The sequence below is a fragment of the Peromyscus leucopus genome, chromosome 5 (genome assembly GCF_004664715.2).
Source record: "Peromyscus leucopus breed LL Stock chromosome 5, UCI_PerLeu_2.1, whole genome shotgun sequence".
Lineage (NCBI taxonomy): Eukaryota > Metazoa > Chordata > Mammalia > Rodentia > Cricetidae > Peromyscus > Peromyscus leucopus.
In genome coordinates, this window is record NC_051067.1 from 56,780,747 (window position 1) to 56,798,813 (window position 18,067).

The 18,067-nt window shown below is 42.1% G+C and overlaps 1 protein-coding gene across 2 annotated transcripts in view; it reads left to right on the forward strand.

Moving 5' to 3' along the window:
• The window catches only part of Net1 (neuroepithelial cell transforming 1), a 32,609-nt gene extending 16,228 nt beyond the window's left edge, over positions 1–16,381 (forward strand). The window contains exons 1-10 of one of the 2 annotated variants that reach the window (XM_028891125.2): positions 5,418–5,688; positions 10,085–10,192; positions 10,584–10,751; positions 11,112–11,174; positions 11,468–11,564; positions 11,699–11,775; positions 12,321–12,578; positions 12,899–13,069; positions 13,944–14,130; positions 14,482–16,381. In XM_028891125.2, the coding sequence (XP_028746958.1) occupies positions 5,596–5,688; positions 10,085–10,192; positions 10,584–10,751; positions 11,112–11,174; positions 11,468–11,564; positions 11,699–11,775; positions 12,321–12,578; positions 12,899–13,069; positions 13,944–14,130; positions 14,482–14,885 (1,626 nt within the window). In that variant the 5' untranslated portion in view covers positions 5,418–5,595 and the 3' untranslated portion in view covers positions 14,886–16,381. Of the gene's footprint in view, positions 1–5,417; positions 5,689–10,084; positions 10,193–10,583; positions 10,752–11,111; positions 11,175–11,467; positions 11,565–11,698; positions 11,776–12,320; positions 12,579–12,898; positions 13,070–13,943; positions 14,131–14,481 lie in introns of those variants that run through there. The other variant, XM_028891116.2, reaches the window with a different exon arrangement.
• The last annotated feature ends 1,686 nt before the right edge of the window (positions 16,382–18,067 follow it).

The following is an 18,067-nucleotide window of genomic DNA, read 5'->3' on the forward strand; positions in this document are numbered from 1 at the left end:
CCATGTAAAGTACACCACAGAATTGTTTTCTCAAGGAACTCTCCCCCAGCTCCTGTTGTGCCATTAGTCCGTGCCCTCCGCGGCGGCGTCTGTTCCTCGGAGCCCATGCACACATTGCACACAGCAGCATTTAGGAAGCACAGCGGATGGCAAGGAATACATAGTGCGGTGGGACACGATGCTGGGAGGAAGCTGGGGCTGAAACAGGAGCGAGCAGAATCAAGAGTCTAGGCTGAAGACACAGCAGCCTGGGTCCGGTTGGGACCCTGGAGCAAGGCTCAGAGAAAATGGGAGAAATCCAGCATCCTGGTGCATAAGAAGAGATCCTGGGCCAGCAAGATGACTCAGGAAGTAAAGGCACTTGTCATTCAAGCCAGATGACAGAGTTTGATCCCCAGAACCCACGGTGGAAGGGGAGAACTAATCCCCAAAGCTGTCCTCTGACTTCTGCACCCGTACTTGGGAGCACACAAGTATCATACATACAGAATTATAAAAGATTTCAAAACGAGTAAGAGAGGACACGCGTTTTACTGGAAATTGTTATTATCCTGTGTATTTGAGACAAAGTCACCACTAATAGCATATGTACCCATTTCCTTTGCTATTTGTGTTGTCATTGCAAAGAGCGAGATACAAACTCTTTATCTTGTGGACTGTTTTGTGTAATAGCACTTAATTGATTTCAGCTGAGCTTTTTCCTGAACCAAAGTTCTTACTAAAGCTTGGATACCCTTTTTTTTTTTTTTTGGTTTTTTGAGATGGCTTTGGAGCCTGTCCTGGAACTCACTCCATAGCCCACGCTGGCCTTGAACTCAGAGATCCGCCTGCCTCTGCCTCCCGAGTGCTGGGATTAAAGTTGTCTGCCACCACCACCAGGCTTACACTCAATTTTTGAATCCAGTGATTTTTGAAAACAAAATCCACAAATAACTTCATTACTCATTCATCATACATCTGCCCGTTTTTGTTTGTAGCTTATTCATACTTCAGTGCTTCCTTTTTAAGTAAGATAAGTTTCAAACATTATTTTTAACTTATCTATATTTAACTTAGATTAAATAATAGATGTTTGTGATTTTAACTCTGGAGTTTTAAAATGAAATAGTTCCTTACATTTAAAAAAGGTCCTAAAGTATTTCTTGTGACCTGTGGAATGTGTTTCATACACTATACAATATTTAAATATATGTTTAGTAATATAGACACATAAGTCACATGGAGGCCGAAGGTATAAATTTAATTGTCTTCCATATTTTTCTTCAAATGAAAAACTTGTTTATGTAATCATCTGTATAACAACCCATACATGATTACCAAGTTCAGAAAAGCAGGTTGCCCCTGCATTTCACAATACTTCCTGTAGAGGGCAGCAGAGAACTTAGTTGGTCTTTGGCTGGCCTGTGAATGTTCACCAACTTGCCAATTGCTTCCTTCAGATAAAAGAAAATGGCAACAGTCTCTACTGCAAAAAGTAGTGGTTACTTTCAAGGTTGAGTTTACTTCTTGACTCTGTTTTTAACATTAAATGTAGGAGGGATGTAAGCACAGCCTAACAGTCCCTTTTCTGGAGAGAGAGGACACGGCATGGCCTTTCTCTTTGCCCTCTCTATCCAGGCAGAACAAAGACTATAACTAAACCAGGGTCTTGGAAACCAGGAATTTTATCAGAAACTTGATCCTGTTTACCAGAATGCGTTATTTTTAGATAACTCACTGTTAAGTTTTAATTTACAAGTCTTCTTTCCCATACAAGGAAAGTTAAACCAGCTTGTACCTCCGTGGTGCCGTCAGTAAAGAGCTGTGAAATACTGGCCGTCAGCGGCCTGATACGGCACTAGCATTGGTTGAAATGAGACCTCTCCTAAAGTTCAACAACTAGAATTTTCTGTGCCTACCCTGTTATTGTAAGTCACCTAATGTGCTGGCCTTTGCCTATGGTCTCCTTCTCTGTAAGATATTGACAATTATTAAATGAACATCAGTATGGAACTGAATTGTAGATGATGCTTTCTGGACACTTTATAGATACCAGAACATATGCTAAAGTTTTTATGTCTGTTCCCTTATCTGAAAGGTACACTATAACAAAGTTAAACCAGTTCAACTCTCCCCAGGCACTAAGTCACCAGACTCCTTTGGACAAATTGCTTAAATTTGAATGCCCGTCTTCCCAGTCTTTAAGATGATGGCAGTGATTGGTGTTTTGTAGCATTGTGGAATAAAGTTGCATGCATAGAGCTAAAGCACAGGGTAGGACCATAAAGGGCCTCCTGTTCTTCGTCACCCTTTTCAGTTTCCCGAGTAAACGGAAGAGAGTGGGTTAGTAGTCTGTGCCAGGTGAATATGTGCGTGTGTACATTGTGCCTTTGGGGTGTTTCCTAATTGTCTTGCCCACAGACCTGCACATTGAAAATGAGACTAGAGTGAGCCAAGGGTTTTTGTTTTGTTTTTAAACTGGTCTGTTACTGCTAGGTCCTATTTGCTTTATGTAAACGTTCTGTTTGAGGCCTGTGCCTTTACCTCTTGGGTGTCCAGCTGAAAGAGGGAAGTGAAAGCTGTCCTCTCCCCTCCTTATCTTGGCCATACTTCAAACAACTAAGTAGGAAAACAGTTTCGAGAAGACATTGGGTAAGAGACCCATGAGAACTCCCTGGCAGTCTCTTTCCTAACTCTTACTGCACTGCATCCTCTAGTCCCTCATGAGACTGTGTGCCCATAGTATTGGCCTCCCTTGCATTGTTTTTTAACTGATGAAGCTAAGAGGAGCAGACTACTCAGTGGGTTCTGGCCTATACTATTTGTACTAGCTCGAAGAATTTAAGCAGACCTTTGACCTTACCTGAAAGTCCACAATCTCCAGGCACCTCGAAGAGTGCTGTATAAAAAGAAGTATCTTATACAAAAAGCTATCCAGCTTTAAAGCCAAGCATATGACACATGTCACCCAGATGTAACCAAGTAACAAAGAGTGGATGACAGAATATAATAGTGTCCACCACTCAAAAGTTTAAAAGTTCAAAACAGCCAGATGCGTCATCTTGTGAGAAACTCGTGTTTGCCTGGATGTGATAGCCCAGGCCTGTGATCCAGCACTCAGGAGGCAGAGACAAGCCTGATCTACACACTGTGTTCCAGGCCAGCCATGGCTGCAGAGTGAGACCCAGTCATAAAAACCACATTGGTGGCCTCAGGGATAGCAGTGGCCCTTCCGGATGAGGGGGCACGGGGCTGTCAGTTGGTGAGTCAATTGAGATCGTCACTAGCAGTACTGCTCACCGTTTTCTCCTCACTCTTCATCTCCCAGGGTTTACCTCTGTCCTCCTGACAGATCACTTGAGATTCTCATTAAAGATCTGGGGATCTTCTCCTTCCTTCTTTAACGCCTGCTTGTGGTTAACACCATGCATTCCCCTGCTTTCTCTCGCTCCGTGTGCAGAATTCTCTTTCCTTTGGTGTTCGATCCTCTGGTGGTGTACCACTTGGCCTGTGTTCTTTTCATCCAGACTTTTCCAAAGTAAATCTATGCAAACCTCTTTTCTAAGTCCCAAATACTAAATAGCTTCACTGCGTGTTCTTCTGTTCTAGTGAACACGCTGTTCTGCTGCTGTGTTCTGTTTTTGTGAACACTTGTGTATTCTCCTGTTCTTGTGAACATTTGTGTGTTCCCTGTTCTTCAGATGCAGTGTATCAAAATGAACTTTAGGATTTTCGTGGAAAATGGCTTTACTTGTGAAACAGTTATTCATGTGTTTAAAATCTTGGACATCTTGCATGTATCCTTTTCTTTCCCACTGCCCCAACCTTAGGCAAAGTTCTTGGTACTGCCTTGTGAGTCTTGCCTTGTTTTCCCAGTCAACTTTTAGCCACCTTCAACTCCAGACACACAGACGTTAGCAGCCTGGCTCACAGCAAAGGCATCTATCTGTCCTTAGCCTGTGGCCTTGTAAGAGTCTGTCCCTCATTTTTATACTCTTACTCAAACCTGTGTGATGCAATATGGCATTCAAGGCCCCACAGAAACACCACCTTCAAACTCCCCCCCCCCCAGGGAGCTTTCCCACCCATGGTGAGGTCAGAGGGTTGCCCCAAGTGGTACTTGCTAGCAGCACAGCTTTCTTGGAACCTGCAAAAACTTCCTTTTATCCATCCATGCCTCCTCATGTGGCCCGCCTTTACACCATGGGATCTCAGCTACAAAGCCTACATTTTATCACCCAAGTATCTAGAATGGTGCCTTTTTCATACAAGACTGATTTTATGCTTGTAAATACTAAGAAAAAGAACTTTGCAAATTACTAGAATTAAGATGAGCCTGCTCTGCAAAACAAATACAGAAGAAAGTCCACTTCATCTTAGGTCCAACCTTGAGAAATAGTGCCCTTCCATAAAGGAAAGTCTTGGCAAAGTCAGAGGCTTGCCTCTCCTGTGTGACTTCACCTCCCTCAGGAGGGGCCCATTTCTTCCCTTGTAAAATGCAAGGCTTTGGCAGCGAGTCTTGACGCTATTAGTGCCACATCAAGATAAGTTTAGGAAGCCAGGTGGCGGTGGCGCACGTCTTTAATCCCAGCACTCAAGCTGATCTCTGTGAGTTCGAGGCCAGCCTGGTCTACAGAGCACGTTCCAGAACAGGCCCCAAAACTACACAGAGAAACCCTGTCTCGAAAAACCAAAAATAAATAAATAAGTTTAGGAAAGGTTCCTGTTGTGTGTTTTCATGGCATAAAATGTCTCACACCAAGTTCTTAAATTTTTTAAAACAGAAATGTCTGATGACAGACATTCTGAGCCTGAAAATCTTAACTAGCCCAGTATACTAGGACCGGGGCATTTCAGCAGGAATAGAGCGAGCTGTACATATTCCCTTGGGGGGGGGGGCGGCGCAGGAACTACTTTAGTTTTTCACTTGATTTTCATTAGCTCCTCTTCACTGCACAAAGTAACGGATTCACTGTGGCATTTTCAGACATGCCTCTCCCATTACCCTGTTATCTGCCCCCATGCTCCCTCCCTCCCTCTGACCCTCATGGGAACCACGTTCTAAGAGGCGGGTACATTTACAGTCGTGCATGCGCCTGCACTGTGGGGTAACTAGGCTCTTTACTACGTAGTTTTTAAGCCCAGAAGAACTCTTTATTACATACTTTTTTAACCTGTACTCAGGTCTTTCCAAGGCATTAGTTTTAGAGAAAAGGGTCCCTGTCTGTAACTAAATGCTAGAGAAGTAACTGAGGTCGGTTCCTCTGGCGTTCCCGCGGCCTCCTGTGGGCTTCAGCGCTTCCTGTACAAGTTGCTGGCCTTTTTTGATTCAGAGCAACCTGCCCAGCTCTGGCCGCAGCCTAGGTGCGCCCCTGCGGCTGTTATCTGGAGTCACGTGAGGCCTGGCCCCGCCCCGGAGTCCTGAGGTCTGCGTGCGTGCTCGCTGCCTTTGCAGAAGCACGGAGCTCCAGGGCGGGTAGGAGGCATGGGCGCATGGCTGCCGGGCCAGGCTGAGCACTGGGAAGAAAAGCCGGGGCGCCTCGGCGGCGGTGCTGCCCTGCGGGGCTGACTCGCAGGTGGACTAACCCGAAAGGTTTGAAGGGACACTTGTAAAGCATGGTGGCTCATGATGAGATCGGAGGTCTCCTGCCCATTAAAAGGACGATCCGGGTCTTAGATGTTAATAACCAGCCCTTCAGGGAGCAGGAGGTAAGAGAAACAGACCAAAGGAATGTTTTCCAACTCCGCAGAACTTCTAAGACCTTAAGATTTAACTTTGAAACTTTTAATCGTATTAAATCTTAAAATGCGTAACTTTTTAAGCAAGCCTGAAATGTGTTTAGGAACTGGTCTAAGCTTAAGCAGTTGGGGTTTTGGTTTTTTTTGGGGGGGGGTGTTTTTTGGGTTGTTGTTTTTTTTTTTTTTTTTTTTTTTTTGTATATAACATAGCTAGATTGGGTACAGCTTACATACAAAGAAGATTTAAAATGTATATGCGTCTCTGGGTCAACATATTTCTCATGTTTGATATGGTTGTGCTTTTGTGGGTTGCTTTTTTTTTTTTAACTTTCATTACTAAGTCTTAGGGACTGTTTTAAGGGAGGAAGTAAAAATAAGAATATTTTCCTCTCAATGCCAGTGAGTGAGTAAAGCCTGACCCACATGTAGCTAAGTTTGCTCTGTGCCCTTTTTTCTCCTGAAAGGATTTAAGCCCATGGAACACTGATGCTCAGCCTGCCTTGCTTTGAAATCATTTTGGCTTTCGAAAGTCTTTATGAACATTTATGAAAATTATTTTATGTAATCTTAACAGTTGATTGGCACTGCATTGTATCTCTCTGTGCCCTGCTGCCTGATCGCTTACGTGGTAGAAATGGTTATGGGTTCAGCTAACCAAATCTCTTGATGATAGTGATGGTTTTTGACAAAATACATGTAATTGTGCATTTTAAACATGAGCAGTTTGTTGTGTCTCAAGGAAGCTGTTTTTATACTTATGTTTGGGGTATAAACTGCCATCTTCAGAAAGTGTGCCTTTATCTAGGGGTTGATAATGAGTTTTGTTATTTGTTTGGTTTTAGTTTTTCTTATGTACTTAGGTTTTATAAAATGAATAAGCATTTTCTTCAAAGAGAATGCTTCATACAATGCCATGACTAAAAATACTCAAAGTAGCTATCTTTTGGGCAATCAAGGCTGACCCTTTTTGGTTAGTGTGAAACATGGGCCGTTTTCCTGGCCCTTTCATTGGAGCACTAAAATCATCAGGAATGGGGTCCAGGCTTTAGAACTGTCAACACAGCCTTAATGACTTAAGTGTAAAAGAGAATACTGTGTGATCAAAACTTGTCTTTATCTTTCTCAAAAAAAAAAAATTATTCTTGTTTTTCTGTTTTAAAGTTCTTGCCAAATGAGAAATTATGTATAAACAATCCAAAAGGAATAAACTAAGACACATACTTTTTAAAGTATTATTTGATTGACTCTAAAATATGCCCTGTAATGACATCATTAGGAAAAAACTTTATAAGAAGTTCACCAAAGAGTTTCATCCAGGCTGCTGTGTATAAGTAAGATACATCCCAGTTAAGCTTTAAAGTAGACTTAGTTTTCTGTTTATAGATCTTCAGAAAGTATCTTAGGACATAAAGTGAGTGGAGATGAATTGTGAAAACTCAGTAACTCAGTAAGCCCAGGGTTAGGCAGATTTCCTAAGGTGATAGATGCACTGGCTGTCCAAACTAGATAGTCAATTAAAGATTAACCTGAGTAAACAGCATAGACTTCTGAGAGCAGATGTTTTTCCCTTCCAAGTGAACTTAGCCCTCACAAAAGGTTGCCTACAGAAGTTCCTTGAGGGTAAGCCTTGTAGCTACTTTGATTCCCAGATTGGCTGCCTGTCATTAGGGGAGAGTGGATGATGTTAGTGTCCATGGCTGGTTATAAGCTGTTTATGTTTACTATAATAAGCTTCCAGCACTCTAAGAAGTTGCCATCACCACCATTATATATAATTAAGCCTTACCTTTGGAGATGGGGGTGGGGGAGGGGGTGTCTGACTGTGTGTCTGTGTGGGTGCCTGTGGGTGTGTACTTTCATCACCTCCAAATATCCCTTCTGAGTCCTGTCTGTGGGGAGAGGTGAATGTGGTGTAACAACAGTCTTATGATACAGATGCACGTGTCCTTAAGAAATCTACATAACTAAAGTACCTCTCTTGGGCCTGTAGAAGAAAAACTATTGCTTATAATTTACACAGCCCAAATTAATAACCCATGTTTCTAAAGATACAGGTTTCTGCCCATACCTCTTTAGTGACTCTTGAGTGCCTAATCCATTTCACTTCTCCACAAAAACTTGTATGTATGATCTTTTCTTCAAATAGTATCTATATCCTGAAGTTGACAGTAGACCATTTTCAGTGTTCCACTTTTACCCTTCATTACAATTTTTTATTATTTGAATATGAGTTCCCAAATGGTTGTTCCACCATGTTTGACATTTTTGTTTGTATGTTTTATTTTATTTTGTTTTGTTTTTTCTCAGGTCGCCCAAGCTAGGCAAGGCTGTCCCAGAATTCTTGGCAGTCCTCTGTCCAACCCCACCAAATATAATATACTTCTTACCAAGCATTTTAGACTTGGCAGACTGAATAGTGATATTCTTGTAAAGAGGGGAGATTGTAGTTAGTTTTAAAGAACTGTGAATGTGTTTAACCACCAAGTGCAGCCGAAAGAAATACATAAGCAAAATCTGTAATAGTGGTATAAAAGTGTTTTAAATAAATGATGTTTAGTTACCTAAGTCTAAATGCTCTAAGTCTAGTGAGAGGATGCCTGCCTGACTCTCACAGGGGCCTGGGCTAGTCCTCAGCACAGTAATAATCATAATGATAATAATTCCGCTTTTTTTTTAAGCATGACATAACTTTTAATTACCAAGAAATTAGTAGTTTTACAATAATCTTATAAAGATAAGAATCAATCAATAATTTTATTTAATACACTAATATCAAAATCCCTTTCTTCTTCACTGAATTGACTTTTACTTTCTCAGTCCCTGGGAGGTGCACCTTTCCAAAGACCCTCAAATGGAAATTAAATATTTGGTGATTTACTGGGCAGTGAAATGTTGATGCTTTGACCAGGGAAGAGGTGCTAACCTCTAGAAGACAGGAGTCACAGCAGCTGCTCCGTGTCTAGTTCATATTGGCAGATCTTGTTGGTGAGGTCATCCTATCTCCATTCACACAGGAGACTCTTTGTGCTGTCTTTACTAAATGGAAAGGAATGCCTCAAGCTGCCCCTGCACACACTTGTGTCACTCAGTCTGCACAGATGTGTGGCGAAGGCATTCACACATGTCCTCGTCGTACGGCGTGTGCCGTTTTACTACACGTCTCAAAGGCTTCTTTTTCAGCTCATTGTGCTTTTGTAGTTTAAGTTTGCTTCGCAGTTAGGTATTTGGAGGAGGGAGGGAGTGGTTTACAACTCTGCCTCTTAAAGCCTCCAAAGTTGAATTCTCTTTGAAGTCTCTTCAGTCACTGGCGTTCCTTTTTGGTGTGTGCATGTGTGCGTGCGTGCGTGCGTGCGTGCCCATCAGGAGCTTAGAAGCCAACATGCTGCTTTGGCTGTTTGACTCATTGAAGTTTCTACCTACTTTCAAAGTTTTCTCCCTGTTTGTTCTTAATGATAAGGGTTATTTTTATTTGATTTCCTTTCTCCTTTCTTTTAAAGTAATTTGATCTTGTCATGGAATTTTTAGGGGGGAAAATGTTCTTCAATTACTTCTTAATGATGATCATTTTTTGAGACAGAGTCTCTGTAGCCCTGGCTGGCCTAGAACTCCCTTTGTAGACCAAATTTGCCTTGAACTCAAAGAGATCTGCCTGAGTCTGCCTCCTAAGTGTTGGAATTAAAGATGTACACCACCATGCCTGGCCTTGGTGATCTTAATATAATTTACATTATATATCCTTCTGAATTCGCACCAGAATTATTTTATCATGTGTGACACCTATCAAAGGCACCACATGCCAATAGTTTATGCTCCCTCCGCAGATCCACTTTTATTTCGGTAACTGTGTGACGTCATCTGATGATGTGTCCCATGTATCTCATACTAGCTTTGTGAAGTTCTGCATTGCATGAATGCTAATGCATGTTTGCTATGTTCTTGCTGTTTTAAAAGCTCTGCTGGTTCTTAGCCCAGACAAGCGAGGCTCTGGCTGTGCCATTACAAGAGCTGGAGCCAGGATTCTAGGCCTGTCCAAGCCTAGGAGTCCTTTGAACCTCCCCTCTGCCTGGGCTTGAGCATTTGTTGACCCATTTCAGTGTCAGACATGTTTAAAGGTTGTTCTCCAACTGAAGTAGTTAAGAATGGAATCACATAATCCTGGGACAGGGATGAAATGTTGATTTCCTTAAGCTATTGTTATTTGGTATTGTTCTAGTTTAATGTGAAGAACAGCAGTCATTTTTTTTAGTTCCCTGTCTCCTTGTCTTATACAAACATTGTTTTGTAAGAGGGTTTAATTTTGTCTGGGCTTGTATGAAATCATTACACCTCAACACATATTTATTGTAATCTGCTTTTGTTTTCCCAGGAGCCAAGCAATAAAAGAGTTCGGCCTCTAGCTCGGGTCACATCCTTGGCAAACTTAATCTCTCCCGTCAGAAATGGAGCAGTCAGGCGCTTTGGTCAAACCATACAGGTAAAAGGAGGGTGGGTAGGAGGAGTGTATTTAGCACGCTTTTATGGACGCCTGAAATTTGTTTTCCTTTGAGCTGTACAAACATGTTTGCGTTGTTATACCACAGTGTTTGGTTTTGATCTGCTGGCGGAGAATATCTTACCAGACTAGTGTTTGTATAAGCTGTGTTCACTTGGATCCTTTGTCAAAGGCTCCTCTTAGACCATTTCATTCCCCCAAAACTAAATGGAGTTGATAAGTAGTTTTACCTGTTAGGTTAAAACTTAAATGATTGTTTTACATACTGAGAAATTCTCAAAAATGTGTTATATTTTTTTTTAATTTTTTTTTAATACAAGATAATTGTTGTAGCCTCCAAATCTCATTTTCTCTTTCATTTGCCTCTTTTAAGTCATTTACCCTTCGTGGTGACCACAGATCCCCAGCCTCTGCCCAGAAGTCATTCAGCAGGTCTACAGTCCCAACACCCACAAAGAGAAGAAGTAGTGTGCTATGGTCGGAGATGCTAGACATCAGTATGAAGGAGTCCTTGACCACTCGAGAGATCAAACGTCAGGAGGTATGCCGGCACTCAGTACTCAGACCGTATTTATTGAGTTATGCCAAGAAAGAAAAAAGTCTGTAAATACAGGTCTTGCCAGAAGAAATAGAAACTAACTGATGCCTAGTTTGTTTGTTTGAATTTAAGCAATTATTCATAGCCACCCAGTCCATAACAGTTTATAGTGGGTGGTGCTCATCAGATTCAACAGCTAGTAGATAAATGATAGAAAAAAAATGCAAAAGTATTTGAGAGTCCATCCTGAATTAGAATTTTCAGACCAAGTCTCTTAAAAAGAGCTGTTCCAAACATCAAGCAGTGTAAATGTCAATTACATCATTTTCATTTCTGACTTCAGCTATTTCTGGGTGTTTTTAGGCAATATATGAATTGTCCCGAGGCGAACAGGACTTAATCGAGGATCTCAAGCTTGCTAGAAAGGTCAGTAGTCATTTTACACACGCCAGTCCTTACAAATGACATATCACAGCTTCTAGAGCGTGGTTTCTTAACCTTTGAAGTGGAAAGTAAAAGGGTTTTACATCTTTGACTCAAGATTGAAACACGGCTTTTTCAAAGGTGACCACTAGTAAACCTTTAGGGGTGATCGTAACTGTAGTGTCTCTCCAGAATCTGTGTCCTTCTATGTAGTTACTGGGGTGCACTCAACGACAGGTTGCTCAAGTGGTTTCTTCACTCAGTCTTTGTGTGATATATTTCTTCCCCTCCGATAGGCCTACCATGACCCCATGTTAAAGTTGTCCATCATGTCAGAAGAAGAACTCACACACATATTTGGCGATTTGGATGCTTACATACCTCTGCATGAAGGTCAGCTTTGCTCTTCATTTCCGTTCATCTCGGAATAGAACTAACACAAGTAATTTTAAGTTAGTAATAATGTGGAACTCACCAGCTCTTTTTCAATAAGTGTATCATTGCTCTTTTTGCTCTTGTACACTCAGATTTGTTGGCAAGAATAGGAGAAGCAACCAAGCCTGACGGGACAGTGGAACAGATCGGTCACATTCTCGTGAACTGGGTAAGCAAGTCATCGCATATAACAAGCAGTGCTGCAGCCTGTGACGTCACTCAGAGCAGTTTGGTCATACCACTAGAGTCTAAAAACAAGACATTAAACTCCAACAAAGTTGTAGTGATAAGAGTTTATAATCTTGTAAAAAAAAAAAAAAAATACAGAGCTTGATTGTGTTACAGACCTGCTCACAAATAACATCCCTGATTGAGCAAAATTCCCATAATGCTATGCTGCTTATCATCTGTTGCAATCTTTCATGGACATGCTTGAGTGCCTATTGTATGCTGGGCCTTGTTCAAGGAGGATTCCTGGGGACTCAGTGACAAAGGTCATTTCTACGTGTATGACTTCACAGGAGAAGGAGCAGGCCCATAGGGTGTCAAGATTGTGAGGAGTGTGATAGAAGCAACTTGGATGACTGGGAACACAAACAGCTAACATCCTAGTGAGACTTGGAAGTAGTAGCCGAGTCTTTTGTGGTTTGTGCCACTGCCTGTTGAGCACCTGGTCCTAAAGGCACTGTGTCCCGCTTTGTCTTTGCTCTCCAGTTACCAGGCCTGCATGCCTACAAAGGCTACTGTAGTAACCAGCTGGCGGCCAAGGCTCTTCTGGACCAGAAGAAACAAGACCCAAGAGTCCAAGACTTCCTCCAGCGCTGTCTGGAGTCTCCCTTCAGTCGGAAACTAGATCTTTGGAGTTTCCTAGATATCCCTCGAAGTCGCCTTGTCAAATACCCTTTACTGTTAAAAGAAATCCTTAGACACACTCCAAAAGAACATCCTGATGTTCAGCTTCTGGAGGAAGCAGTAAGTAATAAATGACTATTTCAAGTTTAGCATCAATAACCTTAGGAAAGCATAGCATGGTACTTTCAAATCTCATGTCATCAAAAGACTGAGTTTTATTCTGGTTCCTTCCACTGTCTGATGGCCTTGAACTAGTCACCTAGTATGGCTGGGACTGATTCCTCATATGAATAATGAAGAGTCTGACTGATTGATTTCTTGCGTCCCTTCCCACTTTAGACCCTGTCCTTTTGTGTGAATGTTTGCTCTGGACGGAGGGAGGAGGGAGGTTGATATACAGCAATTGCTCCATCTCGTTTTATTTTCTTCATCATTTTTAGGTATTGATAATACAAGGGGTTCTTTCTGATATCAACTTGAAGAAAGGTGAATCCGAATGCCAGTATTACATCGACAAGCTGGAATACCTGGATGAGAAGCAGAAGGACCCCAGGATTGAAGCTAGCAAAGTGCTGCTGTGCCATGGGGAGCTGAAGAATAAAAGCGGCCATGTGAGTGGATTCAAATACGAACCAGGAGGAAGCCATTACTTTCCTCTTCCCAGCCTGCTTAATTTTCCACACATAAATTATGAGGCAGGTTTATAAAAATAAACCCGCTGCTTGCAGGAAGGTTCCTGATTGTTTATATGACCAGTTTTGGTAAAGCAAGCATTTGGTTCTGTAGTTGCAGAATAAATAAAACTGAAATGCCTCGGCCAGGAATCCTTCGTATCCAGTTGTGAACTGCAAGCCAATGTGTGTGGCTGGGGTCTCCTGTCCATGCTTCATAAACACACACCTCAGGAAATGAGTGTTTTATAGTGATGCTAGTGGTTTTAGCAACACTCAAATTCTGCAGCAGATTAAATAAAAGCAATTTTATTTTTTAAATATTAATTACAAAAGAACCTTCTGGATAAGGAGTCAGGAATGATATTTTTTGTTTTATATGTGCTTTCCAAAAGTTGCATTTATAAGTTAGGGGTTCTTTAAGAAAAAGTTGAAATCCAGCCTATCTGATATCTATCACAGGGCCAAATTGTTCTGTAAAGGCTTAGCTTGTGTAGACAGAGCGGAACCATGAACACTGTAGCAGCATTCATACAGTACTGGAGTTTCAAACCTGTTTCTGCTGATTCCAGGTCTTTGAGATACATCGTGTTTACTCAGCTGTTGCCCAACCTGCTAGTGCAGCCCAATGAAAGAAAAGAACTTTAGGGAGACTGAGCTTGAGTGCTCCAAGTAAAGCCTGCATGGCCTTGAGACCACTGTTTTATGATGACATTTGTAAAGGAGAAATCAGAACACTCTAAATGTCAAGTCCAGTTCTTTAACAATCAGCTTCCTTATTTAAGAAGTTTTGGGTTTTTCTTCCTTTCTGCAGAAACTGTACATTTTCCTGTTTCAAGACATTTTGGTTTTGACTCGGCCTGTCACACGAAATGAGCGTCACTCCTACCAGGTTTACCGGCAGCCCATCCCAGTGCAGGAGCTGGTGCTGGAAGACCTGCAGGATGGGGATGTGCGCATGGGTGGTTCCTTCCGAGGGGCCTTTGGCAACTCAGACAAAGGTAAGCTAGAAGTTCTAGAACAGTTACACAGAGGAGCCAGATTAGATGGGGAGAGGCGGGTTGAAGCAGAACAGCCACACATTTGAAGCCAACCTGGGCTACAGAGGGAGACCCATCTCAAAAACACCACCAGAGAGAAGAAACAAGTGTGCCTAAATGAAATTAGATTTGACCCTTAAGAATTTTGGGAATTAAACCATTCCCCAGTCATGTACTGGCACAAAATTGAGTTGGTCAGGGACCTCTGGCTAGAGGCTGTCTTTAAGAGTGTGTGTGTCACATAAACACAAAAACTTTCCTTAAGACTGCATGACTACTTTCTTAGTCTTGATTCCTTTTTTCTCCCGTCAGCTAAAAACATCTTTAGAGTCCGCTTCCGGGACCCCTCTCCAGGCCAGTCCCACACACTACAAGCCAACGACGTGTTCCATAAGCAGCAATGGGTCAACTGCATCCGTACTGCCGTCACCCCTTTCCAGCGGGCTGCCAGCCCCCTGGAGCTGCAGGGCCTGCCGGAGCTCCACGAGGAGTGCGAGGAGAACAACCCATCGGTTGGCAATCTCCAAGCCCAGCGAAGGTCGTCCGTGGTGCCCGGGTTCACTCAGGTAGACGATGAAAGTGTGCTGGAATGTGGCTCCAGTGTCCAGACGGCCGAAGACGCCAAGAGCGAGAAGGCACCTCGAGGCCAGCCTGGCTTACGAAGAGCAAGGGACAGAGCCCAGTCAGGCGGCGGCAGAAAAGAGACTCTGGTGTAAATGTGTGCTCTCTGGTGGGAGGCTGTTTATTTATAAATTTGTACAGTGTTCTTGTAATGGGAGCATCCTGGGTACTCGTGCCAGCTCTAATGTGTTCTTGGTTTGGGTTTCTCTCTTCCTCTCTCCCCCTCCCTCCCCTCCTGTTATTGTTGTTGTCTTCGTTGTTAATGGCAGCTAAAGATACACAGATTACTGTTAAATTGCAGAGTTCAAAGGGGTGTTTTCATGGATTATTTGGAACATACCAACCTGGTATTTGGTATCAGAAGAAATATGTATGAAACTAGTGTTGGCCTGGCTATAGGTTCACTGTGACTTTCCAGTTCCAACCAAATGTGAGATTTACAGTATTTGTCAAACTTAAAAGTTTTGTAAATGCTGAAATTCTATCAGTGTTCCTTGTTAAATCTCAAATGATGAATGAACTTTCAATAATGACACCTACAATCTACATGGAAGATTTTTGAGTTTGAAATATTTGAGTATTTACAGTGAAGCACTGCTTCCTTGGAAAACAATCCTACAGCTTGGTGTGTTTTCCGTTTTTATCAACTGGAATGCCTTCTATCAGTTTTTCACTGCACATTCCTCATTTTTCATTCATTTATTCTGCCAACTATTTAATTTTTTATTATAAAGTAGTTTTTAGTATTTGCTTTTATTTTTTTACATTGATGCCTTTTTTTAAATTGGCATGTCCTTAAAGTTTTTCCTCCTGATTAAAGTGTGCGTGTGTGTGTGTGTGTGTGTGTGTGTGTGTGTGTGTGTGTGTGTGTTTTAATCGTATTAACTTTACTAAGTGAAACCAAGCCATACTGTTGAGCCAGTTAAGAAAACTGCATTTTTACAGTGTATCATGTTGGGGTAGTAAAGACCCATGAAATGACTTAGTATGTTCTAGACTACTGAAAGAAACCACAAGAAGGACTTTGGTGAAAGTTTTGGTGTTGTTTGGAAAGCAAGAGAGAAGGCAGGAGACTGGAATAGTGAAGAGAAGGACGGGGAAAGGAGTTAGCCTAGAGTAAAAATGTCTGACTGAACCAGAGGAGCGGAGACAGGAAAAGCCTGGCTAGAGGGTGCGTAGGAAGTTGTAGAAGGCCAGAGGGGGTGTGAACTGTATTTGCTTTGGTTTCTCATACCTGCAAATACTGAATTGGAAAAGAAACTGTAAAATGTGTTGGAAATTTGACCATATTAGGTTAATTCTGGTTGGTTTTCTTCACTTAAAAAAAAAAAAAAAGCTGGTGATTCTTCATTGCAAAGTCTTTGTGTTTAAATGGGGTCATGCTCTTTAAAGGAGGGAGGAGGACTGAGGTTCCGTGTTAGCCCAGATCTATACTGGCAATCAGTTCAAGTCATTGTTAACCATCATGTGAAATATATCTCCAGTGGAAATGAAAATTGGAAAAGGCTGTAAATAGATCAATCAAATGATTTCTTTGTATAAATGAATTATACAATTAAAAAAAAAAAAGCACACACATAATAACCCAAAACATTTCTTGCCTGGTTGATATCTTGTGGGGACGGGCAATCCACTGGAACATGAGAATTTAGCTAAGGGGGTATTGTGCAAAACTTACAATGGTTAAGGAAATACCAAATCTTTTTGAAATTTGTTGATGAGTAAGAAAGGACAGTAGTTTATCTTGTGAGTCATGTGATCTTAAAAGACACAGTGGAATCAGAAGTCACCATGGTATTGCAGATAGTTGACCATATACCCATCTTCTGGATACAGTAGTAAAGCAAATAGCAAATGTCTTCATTAATTTGGTTAATCCTGGATTCTGATGTAAGTGTCAGCCTCCTCACTTTGGAAATCCAAATTCAGAAGTGTCTCATACCTGTGGTGTGATCTGTAACAACTGACAGCAAGGCACTGGTCCCATCCAGGGTATCATGGAGTTTAGTTCCTGTCAGAGTGGCCTTGTTCAGCTTCCAGAGTTAGAGAAGCAAGTGGTTCAGATGGTGTAATGGGATGATGTTTTATCTAAAGGTGTCTTGCTTTGGTTCCCTCAAGGGAACAGTAATAACATGAGCTGAGGATTCTCAGGAGCGGCCTCTGTTGGGCAGTATTCAATGACCTCGACTCAGTCCTCAGACTTGTCAGGGCATCACCAGCAGTCAGGGATGCTTTCAGAAATAAAAGTGACTAGGCCTCACTCTAGCCCTCACTCACACCATTTCACTAGATCCAGATATCAGAAGAGGGAGCTGACCATGGGTTTTTATGGTTACATAAGGCCATTTTCATTCAAGTATATGTAATGGTTTTCTGAGACAGTCTTTCTGGGTATCCCTGACTGGCCAAGAACTCGCCATGTAGCCCATGCTGCTTCTAAGCTTGATCCTTTTGCCTCTCCTTCTCAAGTGCTGGGATTATAGATTATAGGTGCATGCCACCACACCAACACAGCTCTGGTCATGTGTTTTCAAATGTTCCCTCCTAGTAATGCTGATGCTCTGATGACCTAGCCAATCTCTATACATGAATGATAATAATATCTTAATGTATCTGTCTTCTCGCATCGCCTTAACTTGTTTAGAATTGAAGCTGAGGGGTCTGATTTCTTCCCTAGCTGCTTCCAGTGAGTTCACTTACTGTAAGGCTAATCCCTTCCTAGGTGCTCAGTGCTCCACCAGGGTGTGTGCACACAAAGCGGTGATGGGAAGCCAGTTGTCAGAGCAGTAGTTTTGATCATGGCATCACCAGGACACCCAAGAATCAATTAAGACAGTTCTACTGACCTGATGGGTGTTGGGTAACTTTTGTGCTAGCTAAGTATATTTTGTGTTTAATGTTTTGAGTATGCAAATCCAACACAATACTTATTTTCAGATATATAAGCAAGGTGATAACTCCGCCGACAAACCTAATGCCCCTTTGTCCAGAGAACATAGTTCCCCTGAGAGGAATGTACTAGAACATGAATCTCCCTAGATCTACAGGAAGGCTAGAACTTCTGAATGCAGAGATTTAATTTCTACATATCTAAGTCACCTCCAGCCAACCACAGGACACAGACCTCACATCCATGCCATGTTCTAGTTTTCTTCTCTGTCCCTATGATCAGCACCACAATCAAAAGCAACTTGGGGCTCTTTACAAGTCACAGTCCACCATTATGGAAAGCCAGGCCAGGAAGCAGGTACTGAAGCAGAAGACATGGAAAAATACT